Here is a 27,553-nt window from a genome sequence, read left to right as displayed (position 1 = left end):
TCAAAATACATGTGAGATTTAATGAAAAGAAAAAAAAAAAAATTACAAAGTGAGTGGAAGGATTTGAAAGTCAAAAAAAAAAAAAAAAAAAAAAAAAAAAAGAAAACCAAAAAGAAATAATACAAAACAAACCCAACACATTTGGAAAATTAAATTAGAAAGCAGACAACATACAGGAGATGGCAGCAAATGTTTAAATGATTCAAAAATGGATCATTTTTCCCTGTAATACAGACCTTTTAGGGATAAATGTACAAACCAGCTGAAAGATGGGTAACTGAACAGCTTCTGGCATTTTTCTGAAGGGTTTTTCTTTCACTTCCAGCCTACAAGCTGGAAATATTCAGGCTGGAGGAGGATTTAGCATCCCCAGGCTTTTATAACTTAGTAAATAAAAAGAAATAAAGGAAAAATCAAGTGTTGGAGGAAAAAAAAATAATTATTTAGCCCCACTGGAGAGATGATGCTGTTGCTATTGCTCTAGGGGGGCTTTGAAGAGGAGGCCAATGTATGGGTTATAATCATAATTCAAATTTTTTCCATCCATCCTGAATGGCTCCAGCAGGAAAAAAGCTGGAAATTTGAAGGGGTTTTTCATGCTTTCATGGTGACCATCCTGACCTGTCATTAACCTGTTACTCTGGGAAAAATTAATTGATCTGTGATGAGCCAGAGGGGAATCAGCTGCTGGTGCAGCACGAGGTGGGGACTGGAAGAGCCACGTGTCTGCACACCCTCTGTCCCCAGCTTTATCCCAGCCTGGCCTTGAGAAGCAAACCAATGGTTTCTCATTAGCAAATTAAAAAAAAAATAAAAATAATAATAATAAAAAAAATCAATGACAATCCTGCCCCTGTTTTCAGGGGAGCTGGGAGGTCCTTGCACCAACACCAGGTTGGGTTTTGGCTCCGTTGCTCCAAGAACTCCACATCAACCCTCCCAGGGTTTGGGACTGAACCCCAAAATCCACCCAACCTGGGGGGCACAGCCTGGAAACTGGGAATATTCAGCTTCCAGCAGCCTCCCAGTAAGGGCAGGGGGGGTTTTTCCTCTCTGAAACCCATCCTGTTCATGGAGGTGCCCACGAGGTCTCTGTGAGCATCTTCCACAAACCCCTGGGATTTTCTGGATGCCCAATTCCAAAGGCCAAGGGCCAGATGGGAAGAGTTTAACACCTGAGCATAATTTTTTTTAGGAGACATAAGCCAAAAAAAAGCTGTTTAATGCTAAAGAACCTGGCTGAGCAGTCCAGCAAAACTCTCCCCCCAAAGGGCAGGGCTGAGTCAGGTAAGGAGTTTGCTGACACCATGGCTTAAAGACAAGTTTTGTAAAGACAATAATAATAATAATAATAATAATAATAATAAATCATCAGAAATCCTGCAATATTAATAACAAAATAAAATACAGACACTCCCAACCAACACTTAGCCAGCCACTCTTTTTACCCCCTCTGAAGGGGTTAATATAATAAAATCTTTGCCTTCTTTTTGCCTGTTACCTGACAGCTGGAATTGGCTCCAAGTGTTTTCCCATGACACCAGAGTCACTGAGTCTCAGTTCAGTTCTCATCCTGCCTTATCACAAGGTGGTTTGAGTGGAAACAAAAAAAATAATTAAAAAAAATTGATCCTAGTTGTTCCTCTGAGTTTGGCTGCCCAGGAAAAGGAGGTGTGAGGAGAGTTAAATGGGCACAAACAGAGCTCAAGATCAGGGATTTTTAGGGATTTTTCCTTCTTAGGCACAGAATAAGTTTAAGGTGAAAGATTAAAAGCAAAGATGATGGCTTAAATAGTAAAATACATTGGTACACGTGAGGAGTTACACAGATCCTGCAGTTCCACATTAGACAACAAACTCTTATGGAAAAAAAAAAAAAATCTCTCTATAAATGTTCTACTTGAGCAGTAAAGTCAAAACATTGTCCTCAGAATTTTATTAACCACTCTCCTCTCTCTTTATTTATATATATATATATATATATTATAAATGATGTAGAAAGTGTAACTCAGGATTAAAATATATAATTACTGGAATGAGGGTTAATCAGCCTAAGCCTCCCAGAGCTTGGTGGTTTCCTACCCCTTCTCCAAACTTCTTCACCTGGAGATTTCTGTCAGAAAAAGAAACCTTCCAGCATCCTTCACACCACTCCACGCAGGGGACAGGGAAGGGAGATGAACCTCAAGCACCTGCCTGAGCCAATTAAACCCCAAATCAACATTAAAAAAAAAAAAAAATTAAGAATTTAGCTGGGGGGAGAAGACGAGTTTAGGCAAAGGGTTATGGTGACCTTACACACAGCTGCTCAGGGTTTAGGACCAAACATCTTCCTTGAGGGATTAGTTGATTTTCTTTAACAAACTAGACATGGTAAGGTTACTTCTTGAAAAAAACTCTTTACACTTTTTAACTTCTTTCAAACAAGTTCTGGGCAGGTAAGAGCGAGGAGTGCAACCACTGGAGATGCTCATTTTCACTTTGGTCCATTCACACAATATTAGGAGAAGGGTCACAGGGTGGGAAACTCAAGCAACTTAACACATGAAAAGCACCAAGTCCACTCTTGGCCTGCAAGTCTGTGTGTGATTAACTGGAAGAAACATAAAAATAAAGAGAAAAAAAATAAAAATAAAACACAAGCGTGAATTCGAGTTATGAAAAAGTAAAAGGGAAGCAAAACGTGGCAAAAGGGGTTGAAAAACAAACACCACCACAAGAGGGAAACAAATGAAAAATAATAATAATAAAAAAAGAAGCCAGAGGAGGGCAAACACTCTTCAGGCATCTGGAGCCCACATCACACCAAGAGCCAGGATGTGTCCCCGGGGTCACCTCTGCCACCCTGGGCTCCCCAGACCCCCGGCTCCTTCCCAGGTGGAGAAGAAGAAACTCCTGGAATCCTTTGGGTTGGGAGAGAAGCCACTGGGAAGGCCCAGGGGAACCACCTTCCTTCAATCATTTTATCAGAAATTTTGCCCCCCTGCTTGAGCACAACCCCCCAGACACAACATTTGGAACCAGCTCAGAGCTTTGCAAATAAAAAAAAAACAAAACCAACCCAAACAACCTCAAACCCCACTTCCTCTCCCTAATTTATCCATTTTACCCCTTCTGGTGCTGCAACTCCTTGGAAAAGAGCCCTGGGGCCCCACGTGGGGCCCCATCCACAGGCTGTGGGTGCATCTCAGCTCTTCACATCCCCCCCAAAATGCCTCCTCCTGACCACAGCTGGTTCCCCATCCCCATCCCCATCCCCATCCCCATCCCCATCCCCACCCAGAAGCACCAAACCATCTCCCTCTGCTCTTCTCTCCTCCTCTCCTCCTCCTGCCATTGCCACCAGCCTGCTGGGGGGGGACAGGGAGCAGCTCCCACTCAGGCTGCTCCATGCAAGGGGAAGCACCCAGGAAAAGGGTGGGATGACAGAAAAGAGCTTCCAGGATTTCTCTGCCTTCCCCTGCTCCTGGAAGAGTGGCTGGAATGGCAGCAGGACCACCCTGCACATCCCTTCTTCAAGCCTTTTATCCCATGTCCCTGCTCTCCCGTGCCACCAGGAGGCAGCTGGAAGGGCAGGATGGACAAGCCCTTGGCTCCACACTCTTGCTGGCTTTGGGAATATCAGTTAAGCTGCAGGAAGTGCCAATATTCCTCCAGCCAAAGCTCCTGGATCTTGTCTGATGGGGAGGAGATGGGGTTGACTTCCAACCCTCCCTTGGGGAGCAGAGAGCCAGGGAGCCCAGGGCCAACCCTGCAGGTCCTGTGGCCCTCAGAGCCTGCTCCCAAACAGCAAATCCCTGCTCCCAAACAGCAAATCCCTGCTCCCAAACAGCCATAGCCACCAGGGCCCATCTCTCCTCCATCAGGACTCCCAAACCTTCTCTCCTGGTTGCTGTCTGAGCAGCTGAGCAGGCAGGAAAGGTCCTGAGCAGGCACCCAGAGGCACAGAAGAGCCTCAGGATCAGGCACTTACTTTTTCCTGTCTTTGTCCTTCTTCAGGGGTTGCTGTGAGGTAGCCTGAAAGGAGTGGGACTGCAAGGTTTCCACGGCCACTTTCCTCCTGTTGAAGGCATTCATCTCCTCCTCCAGCTCCCTCCTCTTCTCCTCCACCTTCCTTTTCTCCTCCTGGTGTATCCTCTTCAAGTGCTCAAATTTCTCATGCAGCTTGGCAGGGAGGAGACCACAGACCCCCTGAACATCCCAAACCCTCTGAACATCCCAAACCCTCTGAACATCCCAGACCCTCTGAGCATCCCAAACCCTCTGAGCATCCCAGACCCCCTGAACACCACAGACCCCCTGAGCATCCCAAACCCTCTGAACATCCCAAACCCTCTGAACATCCCAGACCCCCTGAACATCCCAAACCCTCTGAACATCCCAGACCCTCTGAGCATCCCAGACCCTCTGAGCATCCCAAACCCTCTGAGCATTCCAGACCCTCTGAGCATCCCAGACCCCCTGAACATCCCAGACCCTCTGAACACCACAGACTCCCTGAGCATCCCAGACCCCCTGAGCATCCCAGACCCTCTGAACATCCCAGACCCCCGGGATGCCCCTGATGCCCCCACCCCAGGGAGATGGAGCTGCTGGGGTAGGGCAGGCAGGGTCCCTGAGCATGGAGCTTGGAGGAACAGGACAGGAGGAAGAAATTCTGCACCATGAGGATGCTGAGACCCCAACCCAGGTTTCCCAGAGGAGCTGTGGCTGCTCCATCCCTCTCCCAGCCCAGCTTGGATGGGGTTTGGAGCAGCCTGGGCTGGGGGAGGTGTCCCTGCCCATGGCCCAGGTTGGGACTGGGTATCTTTAAGCTCCCTTCCAACCCAAACTGCTCTGGGATCCTGTGATCTCTGCCTTTTCACCAAAAGCAGTGAGGTCAGGGTAAACCCAGCTCTGGCTGATGTCCCAGAGCAGCCAGGCAGAAGGCAGGAGCCCTGGGGGGAGCAGATGGAGGTGCTCAGCTCCCCCCTGCAGCCCTGCCAGGGGCTGGGGACATCACAGCCACCCTTTCCTCACTGCTTTGGGTGCTTTGGGTGCTCCAGCTCCTGCCTCCCCAGGCAGGGTCTCCCCCCAGGGCCCAGGGGTCCCCCAGAGCTGAGCTGCAGCTGCTGGGGGGGCTCAGCCAGGGGGGGCTGGGGCTTTGTGCTCTGCCTGCACATCCTCCCCAGGATCCCAACACCCCCCAGCCCCAGCTCCTGCTCTGCCTGGACTCTGGGCTCCTCTCGGGGGTTTTTGGCACACTCACCTCTCTCTCCTTCTCCTTCAGCTCTGCCTCTGTCTCCTTGACTTTGTTAACAAACATTTGTCTCATTTCTTCCTCTTTCCTCTGGAGCTCGCCCAAGAACTCTTTCCTTTTGGTTTCATACGTTTCTTGGAGGCTGGGGAAGGAAGCAAAACAAAACCCAAACCACCAGGGAGTTAGGGATGGGGGAAAGCCAGGCCTGGAAGTGCTGCTGAGGGACAGGGAAGGGAACACCAAGGCAGCTGCAGAGCTCAAACCCAGCAGCTCATTTTCCAGGACGGACCCCGCTGAGCACCCTCCCGATTTTTGGGGTCTCCGGTACCAAACCCCGGCCCTAAAGCAATGGGAGGTGTGGAAGGTGCTGACCTGAAGGGCTGGCTGTCTGGGTCGGTGTCCTTGAAGCCCATCTCCTCCAGTTTGCACCTCCTGTAGAGCTCGTAGTGGCGGGTGTGGGTCTGCTCCCTCAGGTCCTCCATGTTCACCCGGATCAGCATCTCCCGCAGCTTCACAAAGTCACAGTGACTTTCATTCTCAACTGGGGGACACAAAACCAGCACTCAGCAAGCTGCAGAAGGGCTGGGAGGAGCACAGACACACACAGACACACTCCAGGGACTCCCTTCCCAAGGAGCTCTTCCTGGTGTTTACACAGCCCCACGGATCCCCCTCGACCAGTAGGTCCTGCTGGGAGGACTGGGAGTTGAAGGGGAGGACTGGCCAGCCCACAAAAGCCTCACAGGACATTCATAGAGTGGTCAGGGGTTGGGAGGGAGCTCTGGATCATCCAGTCCAACCCCTCTGCCACCCAGGAACACATCCAGGGGGGTTGGAAAGGGAGAAGGAGGCTCCAGCACCTCTCTGGGCTCCCTCACCCTCACAGCCCAGAAGTTTCTCCTCATGTTGGGGTGGAATTTCCCACGTTCTGGCTTCACCCCATTCTTCCTTGTCCTGGGCACCACTAAAAAAAGGTTGGCCTCATCCTCCTGACCCCTCAGGTATCCCTGGAGATGTTCAAGGTGAGGCTCGAGGAGGATCTAGGAGAGGGTATCCCTGTATCCCTGCTTTCTGCAGGGGTTGGACTGCATGGATGACCTCCAGAGCTCCCTTCCACCCCAAATTATCCAATTTGTTATTGATAGACATTGATAAAATCCCCTCCCAGCCTTCTCTCCTCCAGGCTCTCCCTTCCCAGCAGAGATGCTCAGGTCCCCTCATCCCCCCCACATCTCTCCATGGGACTCTTCCCAGCAGATCTCTGTCCCTCTGGAAGTGGGGAGCCCAACCCTGGCTCCAGTTTTCCAGGTCTGGAATACTCCTACACCCACACTGGTTGGGAAGGCAGAGCAGGTCCCTGGCTGGGGAAGTTTTGGGGTGCTCCTTACCTTGCACCACTCCCCAGGGGTACTGCCGAGCCCTCACCAGTTTGTTCCCAACCTTCACCTCCTCCGTGCTGCCCACCACAGCAAAGGGCAAATGGGCCTGGAAAAGAACCAAAAGAACCAAAAGCCATGGGCTGAGTGCACGGGATGAACCCTCAGAGGTCTCCTCAGCACCACATCCCCCCACCCCAAGCACCCAAGCACAGCATCTGCCTCCAAAATTCCTTCTTCCCCTTCCCACCCGTTCCCAGTCCTCAGAGCAGGCTCTACAAGGAATCCCAGACTGGTTTGGGATGGAAGGGACCTTCAGGATCACCCAGGTCCCAGCAGGACACCTCCCCCAGCCCAGGCTGCTCCAAGCATCCAACCTGGGCTGGAACAGGGATGGAGCAGCCACAGCACCTCTGGGCAACCTGTTCCAGGCCTCAGCATCCTCATGGTGAAGAATTTCTTGCCCAGATCTCATCTCAGTCTCCTCCTCTTTCAGCTTGAAACCCTCCCCCTGACCCTATCACAATTATTGCAAAAAAAAAAAAAATAAAAAGAGCCCATCCTCCAAATTCTCCAAAACAAATCAAAAAAACCCCAAAACAAACACCACACTATGAGAGTGAAAAAACAGCAATCAGTTTGCTATTGAAAGGTTAAAACCCCAAAAAAGTGGGGGGTGAAAGAAAAGACAAAGCATTTATGCAGAAAGAGCTATGCAGGAACAGATCCATTCTGCTGGCAAAGATAATTTATGATTTTAAGAATTTAGCACCAATTTCAGCTGCTTCTACTCCAGCAGCTACACTGAGCCAGGAGACAGAAAACTTGAAAGATTTTCTTGCTTCAGCCAGGTCTGAATTTGATCTTTGAACGTCCAAAAAGACAGGAAAAAAAAAAATAGAGCCTAATATTTTTGCTTCTTTATTTTCAAGTGGGGTTTGTCTGTTCTGAGCGGAGGAGGCAGAGCAATGTCAAATGTCCATTAAATGTAAATTTCAATTCAAATTCTCTCCATCCTCCAATGAAAAGCAGCCCTGGGGCAGAAAGACCAGATTCTGAAGAAAGGATTTTTTTTCAAAAAACCCAACAAAACACCTTTTTTTGGTGAGCTGAGCTCCCCCAGCTGAACCCAGAGTCGCAGATTTTGTCGATTCCGCACTCAACGGCCTCGGAGGGGATCCCCAGCTCAGCTTCCCAACCCATTCCCCGTGGGGACAATCCCCCACCGAATCTGCCTTTTCAACACATTTTTGTGCACTGATGTCACCACTTAATGCCACTTGTCCCTGGTGGCCAGGGGACTGGCAGGGTCACCCACGTTCATCACCGAGTTGATCTCCGCCACGGCTTCGTCGTCGGTGGGGAACTGGTAGATCTGCACCCCATTGCTGACCAGCTCACTCATGATCTTGATCTTAAACTTGTGCAGCTCACTCTTGGAGATGGTGTCTGCTTTGGCAATGATGGGGATGATGTTCACCTGGGGCAGGAAAAAAGGAAAAAAAAAAAAAGCAGCAGGTGAGCAACAGCTGCTCCTACCCAGGTTCTCCCCTTGCTCGATGCTCTGGGAGGTGCAGCTCAGCGACTCCTTTGGCTGCAAAACTCCCCCAAAGCAAAGAGGTTTGCAACAGATCCACCAGGAGGAGATCAAAGGCCCAGCTCTTTATGTATTTTGCTGCAGGGAGGGAGAGGCAGTGTCACTGTCACAGCTCAGGTGCTGGTTTAGGAGACAAGTGGAAGGATGAAAAGCTGCAGCAAACTGATGCTCAGCTGGGGGAGGGAAGGACCAGGACTCCTCAGACACCTCCACAGCAGCTCCAGGTCCTTCCCCAGGGCTCCCTGTCATCTCCAGGAAGATGACACCTCCTGGGGACACGCTGTGTGGACCACAGGGACCACCTGGGGCAGGGTACCAGGAGTTTTGTTCTCCCCTGGTGCTGGTTTCACATCAGGCATCAGCTGCTGATCAGCCCCCCAGGGCTCAAAGCCAGCAGCAGGCAGGGGGGGAGGTTCTCCTCTGCCTGGATCAAGAGGAGGATCCTTCAGGGATCCCCAGCCCACATCCTTCAGGAGGGTTGGTGCTTTGCTGGCAGCCTTTTGGTCCCCAGTGGGTGCCCAGCAAAATAAAGGAGCTGGCTTTCCCAGCTCAAGTCCTCTCTGTGGTGTTTCCATGCTTCTTGAGGGGGTTTTTGCCCCCTCCTCTGGTTGAGCACTCACTAAACACAAGGACATTTACTCACTCCAAAAGAAAATAAATCACCTTCATGTGCTCCTGGCAAAGTTATCCGAGAGGAAAAGTTCCTGCTTTTCCTCAGCCACAGCCCTGGCCTCCTTTTCCAAGGACTTCAAACCCAGGACAAAGTCTGCTGCTGATTCCAGTCCTCAGGAGGTCAATGTCCTCATTACAGAGGTACAAATGGCCCTGACCACAGCCTGGTTCCTCCCTACCTGCTGAGAGCTGAGGATCCAGCATCCCCCACAGAAATGGGGTCAGCTCAGGACCCAGGGACATCACAACCAAGCCAGGTTTCTCTCTCCACTCTTTTACACAAATCACTTTTTACAGAAGTCACAGCTGGGAAAGGCTTCTAAGAACACCAAGTCCAGCCATCAACCCAGAAAAAAAAAATCCTAAAGCATGTCCTGAAGTTGGGGTGCAGGCAAAAAACCCCAGAGGAGCATTAAGAATCTTATCCATGAGATAATTCTCTATTTAAGGAATTTAATAACTGTGTGTCCTCCCACTGACTGGGAGAGGGGTGCAGTGTCCCCTCAATTCTCAGTCCAGGTGCTGGAGGTCTTTGCTGGAGCTGGAATTCCAGCCAGAGGAATTCTGTGCTCTGGAGCAGCCACTGAGCTCACAACCCTCAGCTCCTCCCCAGCCCATCCTGACCAAAAACTTCCTCATCCCCAGAAATAACACTCCACCAGCACCTGCTGAAATGAGCCAGCTGGGGGGGAAAAGAATTTCTTCACCACCAGGCATTTCCAGCCTGGGAAAACACAGCTGGATTTTGTCCCCCCATCTCCAAAGTGTTCCCCTGTCCAAATCCCAGTGATGCCACCAGGAAAATCCCACCAGCAGCAAAGGGACAACCCAGCCCCAAGTGTCCCCACTGCCCAGGAGGTGTCAGCTCCCCCAGGGCAAGCAATGAGCCCTGGCTGGTAGCCCCCTGGTAGCCCCCAGGGAGAAGAAGCTGAAGCCCCATGGGCAGCAGGCAGCTGCGTCCCCACTTCCCAGGGTAGGGCTGTGGTTTGGAAATCAATAAATCACCTTCCCAGCCAATACAGACAATTAATTTCACTTAATTTTTCCCCTGCCACCAGCCACATCCCATCTTCCCATCACCAGCTGCTGGCTCTGCCTGTAACCAAACCCCTCAGAACAGCTGCCCATGAGCTCAGCCCCAGAGATTTGTGTGAGAGCACAATGAGAGGGTCTGTCCACTGCCAGCTCAACCCAGCAGGGATTTTGTCAACTAAAAAGCAAGATTCATTGTTGTTGACGTGGGCACCCAGCCCCCAGCACCTGGTGCCACACCACAGCTGGGTAAAACCAAGGTGTCTCCTGCAAAACCATCATTAAATCACTCCCAGGTAACACCTTGCACCCCTCATACACCTTTCACCCCTGTGGGGTCCCCTCCTCACCCATAAAACGGGGGTCACCAGCCGGGAAAAGCTTCTCAGGAGGAGGTGCAGGGCCAGGTGGGCTCAGGGGGTCCCAGACAGGGGTCAGGGAATGTCACCTCTCTGGGGTGACACCTCTCTATGGGGATCCCTGGCTGGGACAGGCTGGAGGTTTGGTGACATCCTGTGTGCCCTGGTCCCCAGGTGTGCTGGGAAGGGGGACGGGGCTGTCAGGCACAAATCTGGAAGTCTTGAGGTGACCCCAAAGCAGAAATGCAGCAAAAAACCCTCAGAAAATGTCAATGCCCTCTGCTTGCTCATCCGTGGCCACCACATCCCCAAATCCAAGGTGTTCTCCTCCCTGGGGTAAGAAAGGAGCTGGAAGCAAAGGGATAAAATTCCTGCAAACTTCAGTGGAAGTTTGGGGCTCTAAAAAGATATAAAAAGTTCTCAGCTTTGCACACCCCCAAAGGGTTTCTTCTGGTGCCACTCAAGGATCAGAGAGGAGATGTGGGAAGCTGGGAAGGGAGAAGGAAAGGGAGAGGGAAAAAGCTTTTGGGCCCAGCAGCAGCACACCAAGGGCAACCCTGGAGAAGCTCAGCTCTGCTCCAAAGATGTTTCTGGGGAGCCAGCACAGTGCCCAAAGGGAAAGTTTTCAGGTTCCTGATGAAGTCACCTCCAGCAGCCACCCCGGTGACCCAAGAGCCCAGCTCTGGAGCAGAGCCAAGGAAAAGCAGCTCAGCATTCCCAGGATGGCCAGGGCCAAGAGCAGGGACCCTGCAAGGAGGAACCTTTCCCAGCAGGAAGGTCCCAGAGGAGCTGCACGTGGCCAAGAGCCAGAGGAGAACACATCCATCCCAGCCCTGTCCTCCTGGGGACCCCCAGGCTCCTCTCCAGACCAAGCAGCAGCTGAAAGGCTGCTCTGAGAGATGGGAAGAGAAATAAAAAATAAATAAAGAAGAGCTGTTGGTGGCACCAGTGACCTCCTGCAGGTCCAGAAGTGTGTCAGGAGCTTCCTCCAAGCTGGAGGAACATCAGCAGGAGCTGCTGGAATAACCCACTGCCCCCTGAATGACCCATTTTTAGGATTCCTGTGACCTTCAGAGTCTCTCAGCACATTGCCACTCTCAGAAGACAGCACGACCACCCGTGGCATCACCTGGCACTGCCACCAGTGACCACACCACACACCAGTGGGCAGATTCAGGGCTTCTTCCCAGCCCTTTCCCCCCCCGTGCTGCCTCCTCCACCTTGGGAAGTCTCCAGGTCTGGTTGCTCTCAGCCCCTGCTGCCAGGGCAGGACAAGCAGAGCTGGCTCCAAGGTTGCCACAAGAGCTGGAACCCAAGGAAAAGCTCCAGGAGAGGCAGCTGGTGGCTGGGATAAGCACGAGCTCACCTGGGTATTGTGATCTTAGTGATGGATGTTGTAGACTTGTCAAAGAAATGGGGTTTTCACCTGATATTTGTCAAAAAAACAGTGAGGGGAAAAAAAAAAGCTCAACAACCCACTGAGGCAGACAACTTTTTTGAACCAGAGTCCTCAAAGCAGCTCAGGAACCTTTCAGGGAGGAGCCCAGAAGGGAGGAAACCTCCCGGATGCCAACGGAGATGGAGCAGCAGCATCAGGAGACCCTGGGAGAGGGAGCAGGGATGGTCCCCAAGCCCTTACCTTGCTGTCCAGCTTCTTCATGGTCACCAGGTCCAAGGATTTGAGGGAGTGTCCCGTGGGGGTGATGAAGTAGAGGCAGACGTGGATCCTGGTGTCGTGGTAGTTGAAGAGGGACCTGCGGATCTTCAGCTCCTCTTGCAGATAATTTTCAAACTGTGTATCAATGTACTCCACGATGGGCCTGTAACTAAAACCAGACCCTAAGCAACCCAAACACCCCTGAGCCCTGACCCAAACGTTTGGAAGGGTTAAGGAGGTCCCCAAGGCATCAGTTTTGCCTCCCAGCAGGACCAGTGCTGGGGTTCCCACCCAGACCTCAGGATCCTGGAGTCTCCTGGGGCTGAGGAGAGTGGAGTGTGGGGAGATGATCCCTGTGGAATCTCCTCCCCTGGAGACATTCCAAGCCCCCCTGGCCGTGTCCCTGTGTCACCTACTTGAGCTCATCTTGCTCTGGCAGGGGGGTTGGACTCACTGAGCTCCCAGGGTCCCTCCCAAGCCCTAACTTTCTGGGATTCTGTGAGCTTTTCCCAGCTCTGAGGGCTGAGCCATCTGGCTCAGGAGCAAGGAAAACCCTTGGAATCCCAGAAAGCCCTTACCTGGGGCTCCAGCAAGATGCCTGTGGGATTAAATGAGACGGGGCCAGCAAGATGCCCATGTAACTAAATCAGACATGGCCAGAGACACCCAGGACAGCTAATTCCCAACCCTGTCCTGAGGACAGCTTGTTAACCACTGACATTCCTGGAGGACACCACTGGGAAGACCTCCTATGACCTCCTTCTGCCTCCTCACCCAGCTCCCTCTGCGTTTGGTCCTCAAAGCCACCGCGGGGGAGCGGAGCCACCTCCTCCTCCTCCTCCTTCTCCTCCTCCAGCTCTGCAGGTACTTCCCCCCCCAGAAAGATCCAAAAACCCGAGCAGATGGCACGGCACCTTTCATCCTTGTTGATCTGGTCCCCAAACCCCACAGCATCCACGATGGTCAGCTTCAGGTGGACGTTGCTCTCCTGCAGCTCGTAGGTGCGGGGCCGCAGGCGCACGGCGCTCTCGTAGTGACTGGCTTCCTCTGTCTCAAAAGTGGTGTTGAAGAGGGTGTTCATCAGGGTGGACTTCCCAATCCCAGTCTCACCTAGGAAGGAGAGGCCATCAGCTCGCTGCAGAGCGAGGGATTTGTCCCCGGGGGCTTCAGAGAGGAGGGATTCCAGAGCAGCACCAGGGCACGGGTTGCTACGGGTGGCTCCTGGGCTGGGATGTCCTTGTCCTGAAGGTTATGGGTTTTTTTTGGGGTTTTTTGCATGTTGCAAACCCACCAGAAAGCAGTTTGGTCTCGTCTCCCCAGTGAGGACCATGCAGCAAAGCAAGAGCCATCACCTTCCCCTCCTTCTGACCTGGCTGGGATCTGCACCCAGGAAGGACCCAAGGTGCCAGCAGCATCTGGCTGCACCTCCTTGGACACCTCCTGGGCTGAGAAGCTGCTCGTGCCACCCCCAGATTCATATCAATCAATAAATAAATCAATAAATAAAACAGATTCATATCAATAACATTAATATCCCAAGAATAGTTTAACTGCCCTTCATCCTTCCCATTGCCAAGCTGGGGCAGGGGAGGAGATGAGCAACACCTCCTGGGGTGGAAATCCCTCTGGTTGGACTCACAAAGCTCCTGCCCCAGCAGAGCCAAAGGCTCCCACCCCATCTCCCACCCCTCCACACCAAGATGTCCCTAAACCTCTTCTTTAAAACCATTTAAAACCATTTCCCCTTGTCCTGTGGCTGGATATTCCTTATATAAAGTCCCTTTCCAGCCTTCTGTAGGTTCCCTACAGGAATTGGAAGCCAATCCACACCAAAAATAGGGAACTGACACATTAAAGCTCTCCCCAAAATTCCTTTGGGCAAGGAGCCTCCAGCAGTCACACCTCGGAAGCAGCCAGAGAGCTCAAGTTGAGTGAAATTATTATACTTTTTGGGTTTGTTTTTTTTTTTTTTAAGAGTGAAGCATCTGAGCTGCAGGACAGCCCAGGAGCCCTGGTGCCAAGGTCCCAGCTCATCCCAGTTTTCAGGGGATGCTCACCCACACAGAGGATGTTGAAGCTGAAGCCCTGGGTGACAGACTTGCTGACCAGCTGGTCGGGGAGGCTGTCAAAGCCCACATGGCCCCCCAGGGAAAGGTTCCTCTTCTCTTCATTCTGGGCAGGAGGAGAAGGAAGGAGGTTAGCAGGGCCAGGGTGAGATGGAACCACAGAGGCCAAGGAAAAACCAAAACCCCCTCACCCAAAGCCTGGGGTTGGCCACGTCCCAGAGCAAAGCCTCTGAGAGCAACCAACCAGAGAAAAAAGAGGGAGGAACACTGATTTTTAGGGGAACAGGGGGGAATTCAGCTGTCAGGTTACCAAGAAAACCCTGGCACCAGCTCCTCCAGGAGCCTGGGAGAGATCAGCAAAGGAATGCCCATCACCTGTGCTTCATCCTCATCCTCTAATTTTATTTTCTCAGACCCTCTGGCACTGAACTCAGCTCCACAGATTCTGCATTTTCCTCCCAAATGCTTGATTTTTTCAATTCTTTTTTTTGGTTTTTTTTTCCTTTGCTCTGGCCACACAGTGAGGTTCAGCTTGCTCAGGCATCCAGGGGTGCTGGTGGCAGGCAGGACCAGGACCCCTCTGGCTTTGCCATCTGCAGCCACAGAGTTTTCCCCCCTTTCTCTGCTGTTCCTGTTCCTGCCTCCCACGTATGAATTTTGCTCTTCCTTCTGTCCCCTCCCTCCCCCAGGGAGCTGGGCACCTGTAGGAAAAAAATGCTTAGAAAATGAGACATCCCAGGAGCCCAGGGTGACACAGAAAGGGGTCAGAGCAGCTGTGAGGTCCAGAGGAGAGCTGACAAAAGGATCATTTCTTTTCCTGCTGGCTGAGAAGAGGAGAATTTGGCTTTGCACAAATATTTGGATGGATTTTGCCACCTCCCTGCACCAGGCACCAGCTCAGGTTTTAAGGTGGGCAAGAGTTCAGGTGAATTAAAAAGAAACCCCAAGACATGGAAACCTCTGAGTTAAACCTTCTGCCATTTGTCTGTCCTCATGTGGAGGTCACAGAGGTTGGGAGGGACCTTGGGAGCATCTCATCCAGCCCAGGATGCTCAGAGCCTCATCCAACCTGGCCCTGAACACCTCCAGGGAGGGCACAGCCACAACTTCTCCATTCCAGAGTCTCCCCATCCTCCTCCTGAAGAATTTCTTCCCAAGATCCAGCCTAAACCTCTTTAAAACCATTTAAAACCATTTCCCCTTGTCCTCTGGCTGGATATTCCTTATAAAAAGTCCCTTTCCAGCCTTCTGTAGGTTCCCTACAGGAACTGGAAGCCAATCCCACAAAAATCCATTCCCAGTTCGATGGCTTTGTGCCTTTTCATTTGAAAGGAGAATAATAATCAACAACAACAACAACAAAAAACACCCCCAAGCAAACAAAACCAGCCCCCAGCAGCCTGAGATGACATTTGGGAAGGGAAATAACTCCAGGCTCTGAGGGCTGGGATCAGGCTGAGCATGCCCGAGGTTGGGAGGAGGTTTCCAGGCAACAGGCAGCATCACTGCTCAGGATTTCAAAATAGGCTGGAGCTCAGCAAGGCTGGATTTTAAAATAGGCTCCAGCCAGGCAAGGCTGCATTGAGAACTCAGTCATGCTGCAGGCAGAGGAAACCCTTTTTTTTTTTGCTCCTTTTTTTTATTTTTTTTTTTTTGGCATTCGGTCGCTCTGGGAGAAGAAAACACTTATAGAAAAAAATAAATAAAAATAAAAAGAACCTCTTCAAGGTGCCAAATCAACTTTGGTGAAATATTTGTCTGGGTGACCTTGAAGTGCAGAGTTTCCTTGGGGTTCTGGGAGCAATGATAATAATCTGGTTCCAGTCCAAGAGGCTGCTGATAGGGAAGCAGAGAGCGATTCGCTTGCAGCTGCCACTCAGCATCCAGAGGGGCTGTGCTGGGCTAGGGCAAACCACAGCAGCAAGCTGGGAAGCAGTAAGATTAAAAAAAAATAAAATAAAATAGGATAAAAAGAAAAGAAAAATAAAAAAAAAAAAGCTCTCATCTTTTTTCTCTCCATTGAGCTTAAAAATTCCGACAGCTTTGGGCGCACAACCGAGTCTTTCGGTCACTTGTGGGGTTTGGGGGGACTGGTTTGTGATTCCCAACCCAAAATCTGCCCCTTCTGGGCTCCCCCAGGGTAGCTGAAGGCCAGCTTGATGTGCTGGGTCACCCACCCAGCTCCTGAGGCACCCAAGGGATGTGGTGGATTCCCCCACTTTGGGTGCTGGGACAGCTCATCCAAAAAAAGAACATCAGGAGGGTGGGAGCAGATGATCCTTGAGGTCCCTTCCAAGATGGGATTCTGGGATGACACCAAGGTCACCCTCAGCCCTGAATCCTCTCCAGCAGCAGCAGCAGCCAGGCTGGAAGGCTCAGCACCAAGAATCAACCCAGGAGAGAAAACACAGCAAGAAACAGAGGCAGCAGCCATACAGGAACCTGGGCTGGGGGCTTGGGTTTTTTAATTTTTTTTTTTTTTTAATTTTTTTTTTTTAACAAACCAAAGCCAAAAATTCCAGGAGAACACTTTCCAAAGTTGGTGCCAGGCAGGTGAGGTGGCAGAGCTGGATGGGATCCAGCCCCCTCCTTCCTGCCCCAATTCCTGCCAGATGCCAGCTGGGTCCCTCACCCCCCCCAAGCCTGCAGACACAACCCCCACAGCCCCAGCCCATGGCCTCATCCTGCAGCTGCAAAGAACCAACCTCAACCTTCCCTGGAGCCCACTCCATCATTTTCCACGGGGATAATTAAAGAGTTTGCAGGGGAAACTCCCACCACCACCACCACCACCACTTCTGGGTCGGTGATGGGCAGGTACCAGGCCTTTCCTTGGAGCCTTTGAAGTTCTCCCCTGCCTTGAAGCCAGGAGAGAAGGGGATCATTTGTACCTGGAATTTTGTGGGGAGGAAAAGCTTCACCAGAAAGGTCAGGGCAGGACTGGATAATTTTTCAAATCCCAAGTTTTTTCCAGCACCTCCCCAGATGCTGTGGCTGGGCCGGGGGGCAATGGGTGCACAAGTGGCATCCGAGGGCAGAGCCATGGGAACAGCAGCCCCAGGGACATTGATCCCTGGCTCTGCTCTCACAGCTCCCCCAGAGGAGCTGCACAAAGCCAGAGCTGGCCCTGCCAGCCCAGATGGGGCTTTTCTCTCCAAGCTTTCTCAAAAAAAAAAAAACAAAACCTCCAAACACTCAGCTCCCAAGCTGCTGCAGGGCTCAGGACCAGGGATGCTCTGGGGACATCCCTGCAGCCCCAGCACCCACGGGACACATCCCAGCAGTGACATTTCCACCCCTGTCCCTAAAGCCACAAACCCACACCTGCAGCAGCTGAGATGTTGCTCAGCCCTTTGTGGGAAGGGAGAGGAGCAAAAGCAGAGGAACTCAACCAGAGATCCCAAAGCCACCCCCCCTGTGACAGGTTCTGGTGTTTTTTGCTCCTGGGTTTCTTTTCCTAAATGCAGAAGGTGAAAGGAGAAGGGTAAAGAAAAGTGTAACCAAACACCACCACCTTAAATGGCAATATTTCGTTCTAACTGGGGATGTTTGTTCTCAGAGAGCAATAATTCTTCTCCAAACTGCAATATTTCTCTTAGGAAACTGCAATATTTCTTTTTTGGAAGCTGCAACATTTTTAATTTTTTTTTAATTTTTTTTTTTCTTTTTTTAAGAACTTGACAGGATGGGAATTGCAATGTAAATCCCAGGCCCTGCCCCAGCAGCCTCCTCAGTGCACAAGCAACTTGTGAGCACTTTCTGTTCAAAAAATCCCCCCCCCCAAAAAAATAACCACTGGTTGGGCTGATGCTCAAAACCATCCTGCTTGGAAAGGAGCTCCAGGATCACTGAGTCCATTGAGTGAAGACACCCAGGGTCACACCCCAAGCTTTAACCCTAAATAACACCAACTCCACCACTTGGAAATCCATGCCCCAGGATGGGGGATTTCCCACTTTTTGCACCCAGGGATGGTCCAGGAGAGGTGAAAAGCCTGGGATGGAGGTTGCCCAGAGGACTCAGAGGGGACCTCCTGGGTGCTGCCCTGGAGATGGTGGCACCCAAATGCCACCCCAAGGGGCTTGGCAAAGGGCAAGCACCCAGTGCTGAAGGTTTTCAGCATGAGCTCAAAATTCCAGCTTGAGGAGCACTTAATGACAGGTTGGAGGAAGAAGAAAGGAAGGAAAAAAAAAAAAAAAAACCAAACCAAAAAAAAACCCCAAACCAACCAAACCAAACCCAAAGCCTACAGAGATAATTTTAGACGTGGGGTTTGTGGTGGTTTTCCCACTTGTCTTTCAAAAACTGAGCTTCAGCTTCCCTGGATACATCTCAGATGCTGATGGTGATGCCAGCAGTGTCCTCCCTGACATGGAAACCCTGAAGAATTCCAAGTGGGAACTTCTCATCCATGCCCATCACTGCTTTTCCCCCCAGCAATGGGAGGACAAAGCCCCAGTGGCTTCTTCCAACACCATTTCCCCCAGCAAGCTCCCAGCTCCCAGCCCACCCTGCAGCCTCCCCCAGGAAAAAGAACCTCACATTAAAAAAAAAAAAAAAACCACCACAAAAAACTGAAAAAAAAAAGCCCCAATTCCCAGCCCCCCCCCCCCCTTTAAACCACTCTCCTAAGAATGCCAGGAATTTTCCCAGACACTCAAGCCTTTATTCATCTCCCTCCCTGCTCCCAGCTGCACTCCAGGCAGGCAAAAACATCTCTGAAGAAATCAGATCTGGAGCCACCAAGCAGAAAGTGCCAAAGGAAAATAAAAACCACTCTTCATGAGAGAGTCAAAAAAAACCAACAAAACCTCCAAAGCTGAGCTCCCCTCCTTTAGGGCTAAGCAGAGGTCTTGGTGCCTCAGGTGAGACTTTTCCTGATGGCTTTGGGACCCATTTTTAAGAGGGGTTCATAAAGCTTGGGGGCACTGCAGAGAGGGATGCTCAGCAGAAATTGTTAAAAAAAAAAAAAAAAAAATAAAACACCACCAAAATCCCCCTGGTGCACAATGTGTCAGCAAACAGCTCAACTGCTCTGCTCCAGCAGCCTTTCCTCCTTTAAAGAAAGCACAAAAAAAACACCTCAAAATACTCTCAATGAGCCACAAAACATGAAAAATAAAATAAAAATTAAGACTCACTCATCTACAGAATGAAATGAAGAGGCAGAGAGTAAAGCTCCTCCCAGATGATGCATCCCCAACCTGTGAAGGGAACATCACTTCTCATTTTCTACAAACTTTCTGGCTTAAATTAATTGAGGTCTTTCTTAATTAAGAGAGGCTTAAGCATGCATTTGGTCCCTGTCCCAAGTCCTGGATGGGAGGTGACAAAGCAGCAGAACAGGATTTGCCAGGCATGGAGCACACAAGGGTTCTGCAAACCCAACTTTGGAGGAGGAGGAAAACTGGTTAAAATGGAGAAAAAATAAACAGCCCAAAAAATGAGAGACATTTCCTCCAAAATGACCTTCAGGGATGAGAAAGTTCAGCTTCTCCTCAGCCTGAGAATTCCAACCCCCATGAGCAGAAAATTCCAACCCCCAGAAAGCAGAAAAGCCCCAAACACAAGCAGAACTTTTTCCTCCCTCCTGTTCAAACAGAACCAGGGACACCCAGGAACTTTCTGGGCCACTTTGCTTGGTTTCTTCTCAAAATCCTTGACTTGGAGCATGCTGAGGCTTTTCCCTGAATCCAGTTTCACAATTAATTAATTGTGACAAGAAATTAATCCCCTTCCCTGAGCTGGGAAGAGACTTTCCCAAGTTCCCCCAAGGCTTCCATCCCATTGCCCCCAGGAGCAACCTCGTCCCTTCCCCACCATCCTCCCACCAGGACCAGGGGACACTTGGTGACAAAGTGACAAAGCCAAGGGAGAAATGGGGCACCTGAACCCTCAGGAGTGGCTTTAAAGAGGGCTGGGGGCAGCTGAAAAGGAATCTTAAAGGGGGGAAATCAGGAGCACTGAGCAAGCCCCGCTGGGCATCATCGGTCACTGGGATGATTGGAGGGATCACTTCCCATCAACACAGCTCATCATTCCCAGACATTTCCAGGATTTATTGCCTGATGGCAGGAAAAAACAGGATGCTAGGGAAAAGTTCTGTACCATGAGGGTGGTGGAAAAATGGCACAGGTTACCTGGAGATGCTTGAGGAGGCTCTGAGCATCCTGAGCTGGGTGAGGGTCCCTGAGGTCCCTCCCAACCCAAAGGATTTTAGGGTTATTCAGTCCCTTTTTAGACAATGGACAAAGAGGTTTTTTTGGTCTCACCTTGCAGCAGAATTCTTGGTCACAAACACCCCAGGAAAAGAGGTTTTACCTCAGCTCCCAGGGCCAGTCCCAGTGCTCCTAAGCTGCCTGCTCTCGATCCTATTAACACATCCCACCAGAAAGCCTCAAAGGGCATTAGCACAGAACACCTCTAATCTGGAGACTGGTGGCAACAGGGGTGAAAAAAAAAAAAAAGAAAATCTCTATCTGGAAAGTAAATAATAAACTGGGAAAAAAAAAAAAAAAGAAAAGAAAAGAAAGAAAGAAAATCTCTATCTGGAAAGTAAATAATAAACTGAAAAAAAAAAAAAAAGAAAAGAATGGAAATAAGATAAGCTGCTGGGAGGTGTCCCTGCCCATGGCTTAAGTCAGACCTGGGTGATCTCAAGGTTCCTTCCACCCCAAACCCCTGTCTGACCCCATGAAGCTGGTTCTGAGGCCACTCAAGCCAGGGTGCTCCATGGGAACCTCTCGTGAGCTGTCTGACATCCCTGGAATTTCAGCTCTGTGGGAGACCCAAAACTTTTTGGCTCCCCAAAGGAATCTGAAGATCCAAACAAAGTGGAGCCTCCCCAGCTCTGCCCCAGCAGCACCCAGGGCTCCAGCTCAGAAACCTGAGGTCCTCACTCCCTGCTTTGCTCTGAAAAATCTCCACTCTCAGCCCACTTTGGGGGGTGCCCATTCCCTGCCTGGCTCCACCATTTGCATCCCAGGGTGAGGAATCAGCCCCTGGAGAGGCTCTGATGGGCAGCACGTGGCAGGCACTGAGGAGAAGCAGCATTTTGGGATTTTTTTTTTTTTTTTCCTTCCCAGCTGGAGCTGTTGGGAGTCAGGAACCCAGTGGAAAGGAAGCACAAGACCCAAATCTGCATCATTCCCAAGGGCTGCAGCTCCTCCAGAACCAGCAGAGCAGCTTCTCAGGTTGGCAGCTTGAGATGTGCCCAGGACACGTTCTGCACAGTCCCAGTTCCTCCCAGTTCCTCCCAGTTCCACCCCTAGACAGTTGCCCCATGTGTCCACACCCTGAGCCTCTCCCTCCCTCCCAAATTCCTCCTCTTGGGATTGCACAACCCAGGAGAAGCCAACCCAGCACTGGGCCACCTCTCCCCTTCCCAAACTGGGGGAAAAGGGGGGGAAGGAAGGGGAAAAAGGGGGGGAGAAGGGGAAAAAGGGGGGGAGAAGGGGAAAAAAGGGGGGGAAGGGGAAAAAGGGGGGGAAGGGGAAAAAGGGGGGGAAGGGGAAGGGGAAGGGGAAGGGGAAGGGGAAGGGGAAGGGGAAGGGGAAGGGGAAGGGGAAGGGGAAGGGGAAGGGGAAGGGGAAGGGGAAGGGGAAGGGGAAGGGGAAGGGGAAGGGGAAGGGGAAGGGGAAGGAGAAGGAGAAGGAGAAGGAGAAGGAGAAGGAGAAGGAGAAGGAGAAGGAGAAGGAGAAGGAGAAGGAGAAGGAGAAGGAGAAGAAGGAGAAGGAGAAGGAGAAGGAGAAGGAAGGGGGGAGGAAGGGGGGAGGAAGGGGGGAGGAAGGGGGGAGGAAGGGGGGAGGAAGGGGGGAGGAAGGGGGGAGGAAGGGGGGAGGAAGGGGGGAGGAAGGGGGGAGGAAGGGGGGAGGAAGGGGGGAGGAAGGGGGGAGGAAGGGGGGAGGAAGGGGGAAGGAAGGGGGAAGGAAGGGGGAAGGAAGGGGGAAGGAAGGGGGAAGGAAGGGGGAAGGAAGGGGGAAGAAGGGAGAAGAAGGGAGAAGAAGGGAGAAGGAGAAGGGAGAAGGGGGAAGGAGAGGGGAGAGGCTGCAGGGAGCCAAACCTCCCATCCCTGCCTGGGGAGGACAGGACAGTGGGGACAGTTGGTGACAGGGCTGCAGCTGGCGACAGCACAGGGATCCTGCTGGAGAAGATAATATTTAGGGAGCTTTTTGGCCCTTCCAGTGCTGCTGGAGCCACAGCTGCCACCCCTGAGCCCTGCCACAGCTCCTGAAAGGGACTTATTCTTCTGCAGGGATCAGTGGAGCTCCCAGGCTGAGGGCACCCAGGGCTCCAGCTCCCATCCCTCCCACGCAGAACACCACGTTGCATCCCTGCTGCAAGAGGGGAGAGCCAGCCACGTTCACTGGCAGCAAGGAAAATGCATTAAAAACCAATATTTTTAATTTTTTTTTTAACCACCTTTTCCTGGGCAGCGTTTCTATTGCAAACAAAGCAACATTGCAATTAAATTTTGTGCCAGGCTGTGGCTGAGAGCAGGCAGGAGCAGAGGAACAGCCTCCTGGGGAGGGATGGCAGGGCTTGGAGAGGCAATTGGACTCCTCCAGTGGCAGAGTGGTTTTTCCCATCCTTCCTTCCCAAAAAAGAAAAAAATAAAATAAAGCATAAGCTGTGGGCAGAGAGCTGGCCAGGGCAGGGGGGGAAAGAAAGGGCTGCTCCTGCTGGGCTGGCTTCCTGGGGCATGTTACCAGCCTGGAGAAAAATCTGTCACTTCTGTTCCACCCTGCATGGGGGAATCACTTGAGGTTTTGAGGGTTTGTTGGGTTGGTTTTGGGTTTTTTTGGGTTTTTTTTTTTTGAGGTTTTTTTTTTTTTTGGTTTGGGTTTTTTTTTCCAGGCTAAAGGTAAAAAGAACCGAGCGACAAAAACAGGCAAGGAAATTTAACTCCAGAATTTCCAAATGGTGCCACTAACTGGGCAGAAAGACACCAAAAGAGGGCAGGGGGGATGCCAAAACCCACACAAACCCCACTTCCCACTGGGACAGAGCCACAGGAACGTTTTCCTTGAGAGTTTGATTAAAAGAAAATTTTTTTTTGTCCATTCTAATTCTAAAACGTGGTGGGTTTGTCTTTTTTGGGTTTTTTTTTCTGGCAAGACCTAAGGAGGGGTTAATTTAAAGCCAAGCTGCCAGCTCCCCATCACTGAGAGGCAGGTGAGATCTCAGCCCCAGCTCAGCCCCATCAGATGCCTGGGGCTGGGAGCACCAAGCTGCTGAGGTCAGAACCCCAGGAACTGCCCTGGCACCTCCAGGTCAGAAAACGGGATAAGGAAAAGCATTTAGGAAGTTTTCTTGGGGTTCTTTTGCCTTTTGAGACAGGAATGGAGCTGGGAAGAGGGGGTTGCAAGAGCTTCTGAGCAGCAGAACTGTCTCACAGCCTCGGATCTCATCCCATTTATTCTCCCACGCATCCTCAGCCCCTTCTCTCTCCATCACTTCCCTTCCAGCTTTTCCAGCTTCCTCCAGAGCTTCAGCATTTCCCTGGCTTTTCCTCGTGCTGGTGCTCAGCCTGTTTCCCACTCCCCATCACCCCAAGACCCTCACTCACCCAGCACACAGGCACCACAGGGCCAGCTCAGCACCAGGACAGGAGCTCTGAGGACAAATTAAATCATCCCACAACCCAACCCAAACTCTCCCAGTTTTCCTTCCACTCCAGGGGGAACCTGATTGTGCTGGAGGACTGGACAAGGGGAGGTTTGAAAAGGCATCACCAACCCTCAGGGTGTCACTGCCAGCTGGGCACTCAGGAACAGCTTCCCCATGACTAACAGGACCCACTGTACACTCAAAATCCTCCTTCAGAGGTTTGTAACCTTTTTTTCTACTTCCCACTGCAGATATGCACAGATGGTAAAAATAAACTGATTTATCATCACCTCTTCGTGGCAGTAAGGAGCTACACACCCAGCCAGACTTCATGCTCAGGAAACTGAGGCACAGTGAGATAAAGTGGCACCAAAAAAAATAAATAAAAAAAAAAAAAAGGAAAATAGAGACGCTCCTGAAGGTGCTCTCTCTCTTGTTTTTTTTTTAATAGAAGTGACAGAGTGACATTCCATTTTTTAAACAGAGTGACAGATGTCACTGCACCAAGCATTCCAGTACCCACACCCTGACCTGACAAGGTTTGGTTTCATTTTCTCCCGGGTTAGGCAATGCTTGAGGTCCCTGTAACACCTCTGAAAGCCTCCACAGGCAGCAGCAGCCACACCGAACCAAGGCTGGAAATACTGATACCTGCTACAAATGCAGAAAGAACTGCAGAGAGGCAGTGCTGGTGTTTCCATTCCCTGCCACTAAGGCTTTTTTTTACCTCCATCACCCCTCCCCGGGCTCTGGAAGCATTTGCTTCCTTAAATCCATTTTCCTTCCCAATCCATTTCCCTTCCTGCAAGTTTTAAGCGAGTTCCAGCCTTGCAGATTCATCCTTGAGCTGGGAAAAGTTTTGGGCTGGGATTCCAAGGCACGAAGCAGGGTTTGAGATTCTTGGCAGCAAGGAGCTGAGAGGGAAAACAGTAGCAGGGACTTGTTTGTGCTCCGGCTGCATGCCTAAAATCCAGACAAACCACCACGGCTCTTCCCGTTTCTTTTAGCAGCCTCACACCAGGCATTTCTGAGCCGGGAAAAGCTCTGCGATTCCATGCGGTACCGTGAAGGGCAGCAGGACGCAGCACCCGGCTGCTCCATCACGGCAGCCGCCTCCCAGCAACATCACCACCACCCACAGAAAAAAAAAAAAAAAAAAAAAAAAATTAAAAAAAAATAAATATTCAACCCCGAGACAAAGACCAGTTTGGAAGGGCCGGAGCTTTCCGCCGGATTGGGTTCCGATCCAGTTACACAAGCTGCGAGCTCCATGTTTGCTCCAGGGTTGCCTCATCCTCCCTCCCCGCAGTAATTCCACCCGCACACCGCAAACTTCCTCACTTTTTCGGAGCCTTTGGCTACCGCCGGGATGTAAACAAACTCGGAACCTCTCATCCCCCCCTTTCTTCCCGCCCCTCTTCTCCCGGTACCGGATCCCCCCCGTTCGGACGGTACCGGCACCGCGGCGGACAGACAACCCGAACCTTTTTTCCTTGCCGCTTTTAACATCAGAACAAACCCCCCCAGGCCTCGGAACCTTCCAGCCCAGGGCAGGACCTTCCCGCAAGGACCCTCCCCGCCGTCACCCGGAGCCCCCTCCCCGCAGACCGGGGGGAGCAGCGCCCGCCGCACCCCCTTTTGCTCTGACCCCAGCGTTCGGGGGGGTTCGCTTGGGTTTCGGGCGGTTTGTTTGGGTTTTTTTTTTTCCCCTCCCAAGGCAGAAACCCCTAATTTTTTTTTCCGAGGAGCCAAACATCGGGAAGCGGAGCCGGGGCTGCGTTGCCCTCACCTCGGGTCCCGTCCCGTCCCCACCCCCGGTGCTCACCGAGAATCGCTCCAGGTCGGTGGCGGCCATGGCCGGGGCTGGAGCCGCTCTCCCCGCCGCCCCTGGATGCGGCTGAATGGATCCAATATGGCCACTTCCTGGAAAATCCTTCCCCTCCCCTCCGCAGGCACCGCCCGACGGCCCGACCCACGGCGGGGGGAACCGGGGGGGAACCGGGGGCACCGGCACCCGGGGGCGGCAGGAACGGGACGGGGGACTGGCAGAGCAGCGGGGGTCCAAGGAGGGTCCCGGGGGTCCCGAACCCCCCCACACACACCCGTGACCGGGTCCGGATGGGGGGCTGGGGGTGAGGGCATCACCCCGTGGCACTGTCAGGAGCTGAGGGGGGGGAGCATCCTGAGCGGGACCCCGGGGGTGCGCACAGGGACAGGGGACACGTCCCCCATCCTGAGAAGCTCCCAAATGTTCAGCAGCCTGGGAGGTGATGGGTTAAGGGACAGGGGGACATTTTCCCTCACCCCATGAACCTCCTAAATGTTCAGCAGCCTGGGAGGTGATGGGTTAAGGGACAGGGGGACATTTTCCTCACCCCAAGAAGCTCCCAAGCACCCCAGGAGGTGATGGGGTGCCAGCCAAGTGCCACTGTCACACACAGGAGCCACCCCGAAGCTGCAGCCACGGCTCCCGAGTTTATGCTAAAGTACCACAGGGGTTCCCACACAAACCAATCCCATCACCAGCACCCTCATTTCTGTAACCCCCTCCCTCGCCCCCCAAAGCTTCACAAGGTGGTGTTAGCTGGGAGCGAAGTTTCTCTTGCTTTCTGGTGCCCTCTGGTGCAGCTCCCAGGACCAAGCCAGCAGAGCCACCACCTCTTGGGGCTGTCACACACCTGGGTCACCAGAGCAGACCGAACCCCTGCTCTGCCGGATGCTTTTATTCTCCTCAGATTTTCCCCAGCTGCTGTGCCCGGGGCTTTTCTCCTCATCCTCCCTCTTGGATTTCCAGTGGGAGAGCTGAGATTGGGCAGAGAGATCAAATATTGAAATATTTCTCCCAGTGCTGGGGGAAGAGCCCTGGGGGTCACTCTGAGCCTTTCCCAAGAAGAGCAAATCCTCCTGCAAATCCTCCTCCTGGTTATTCCCTTCCCAATAAACCAGGAAACAGGGAGGAGCTCCTGGGCTCGGGCCCTGTTTCAGTTCTTTTCAGAAAGGTTTGCCAAATTTCAAGCTTTTTTTTTTTTTTTTTTTTTTTTTTTTTTTTCCAGATAAGGAAAAGGAAAGGTACCAAACACCCCAGTTCCTTTTATTCACCTCCCACAAAAAAAGCAGAGTCCCCGGAGAGCCCTAAAACGGGGCTGAAGTGCTCGAGTCCAATCAGACCTCAGGTGGGAAGAGGAGCTACAATTCCCTGTCTCCTCCCTTACCTGTCCTTTGGGATCCTAACAACGGGCTCTGGCTCCCATGGTGATGGAAATAAAGGATAAAGGATAAAGGATAAAGGATAAAGGATAAAGGATAAAGGATAAAGGACCCGGCTGTGCAAGGTCCGGTCCGGTCACAGCTCGGGTGATTCCCAGGACTCCTCGGGATCCAGCAGCGGGAACTCCGGGAAGGAGCCTCCACCCCTGCAGGGAACCGGGATCCGCTGGAAAAATAAAAAAATTCGAGAAATAAAACAAATTCGGTGCGGGCAACCGAAGGCAGAGGGCAAAGGTTGCTGAATCCGAGGGGTGGGGGTGAGGAAGAAGGTTGGGTTCTCGCATGAAGTTATTTCAAGGCATTTTTTCTGGGGAATTTTTCAAGCTTTTTGAAACCTGATCCCTCCGGAGCAGCAGAGCTGTTTTCCTGCCCTTCCCGAGTCCCGAATTAATTCTGTTATCCCTCCATTAGTTCCGACTACAGACAGGTGGCAAAATTGCTGCATTTCTCGGAAAAGGGCATTGCTGAACACCATCTGTGAATTTATTTGCTTGGGTCACCAAAAACGACTAAAAAAACCCAAAAAAACCACCAAACCAACCAACCACCCAAACCCTCCTTCCTGTCTCAGGCACAGCTCGGTGTTTCGGCACCTAAAGCCAGGTTGCCCTCTGCCTGCAGCTTCCTGAGCCTTTTATTCGCTGGAGATGTCAGCAGAGAGCAGGAATCCCCCTTTGCC

At 51.7% G+C, this 27,553-nt stretch overlaps 1 protein-coding gene across 3 annotated transcripts; it reads right to left on the bottom strand.

The window, feature by feature from the left end:
• Positions 1 to 25,569, bottom strand: SEPTIN8 (septin 8). Of its 3 annotated transcripts, none has more exons than XM_071758580.1 (10): positions 25,433 to 25,569; positions 13,990 to 14,104; positions 12,847 to 13,042; positions 11,915 to 12,095; positions 7,934 to 8,095; positions 6,628 to 6,724; positions 5,612 to 5,780; positions 5,249 to 5,381; positions 3,974 to 4,164; positions 1 to 2,593 (listed from the first exon to the last, which is right to left on the bottom strand). In XM_071758580.1, the coding sequence occupies exons 1-10, from the start codon at positions 25,460 to 25,462 to the stop codon at positions 2,590 to 2,592; spliced, it is 1,278 nt and encodes a 425-aa protein (XP_071614681.1). In that variant the 5' UTR covers positions 25,463 to 25,569; the 3' UTR covers positions 1 to 2,589. The 3 variants fall into 3 exon arrangements, with proteins under 3 accessions (XP_071614681.1, XP_071614680.1, XP_071614682.1); XM_071758579.1 differs by having other exon boundaries at positions 11,915 to 12,101; positions 25,433 to 25,546; XM_071758581.1 differs by lacking the exon at positions 1 to 2,593 and having other exon boundaries at positions 3,970 to 4,164.
• Positions 25,570 to 27,553: the final 1,984 nt, after the last annotated feature.

The sequence above is a fragment of the Heliangelus exortis genome, chromosome 15, assembly GCF_036169615.1.
Source record: "Heliangelus exortis chromosome 15, bHelExo1.hap1, whole genome shotgun sequence".
NCBI lineage: Eukaryota > Metazoa > Chordata > Aves > Apodiformes > Trochilidae > Heliangelus > Heliangelus exortis.
The sequence above is the reverse complement of the archived record's forward strand: the minus strand, read 5'-3'. Positions and strand labels throughout refer to the sequence as shown.

What these genes read in the sequence shown, in the direction of transcription:
- SEPTIN8 (XM_071758579.1), bottom strand. Translation starts at nt 25,462, where the DNA reads ATGGCCGCCACCGACCTGGAGCGATTCTCG. An exon ending in CCGACCTGGAGCGATTCTCG is followed by an intron (nt 14,105 to 25,432) that starts GTGAGCACCGGG and finishes CCTCCTGCCCAG; the next exon opens with AATGAAGAGAAGAGGAACCT. An exon ending in TGAAGAAGCTGGACAGCAAG is followed by an intron (nt 8,096 to 11,914) that starts GTAAGGGCTTGG and finishes TTCCTGCCCCAG; the next exon opens with GTGAACATCATCCCCATCAT.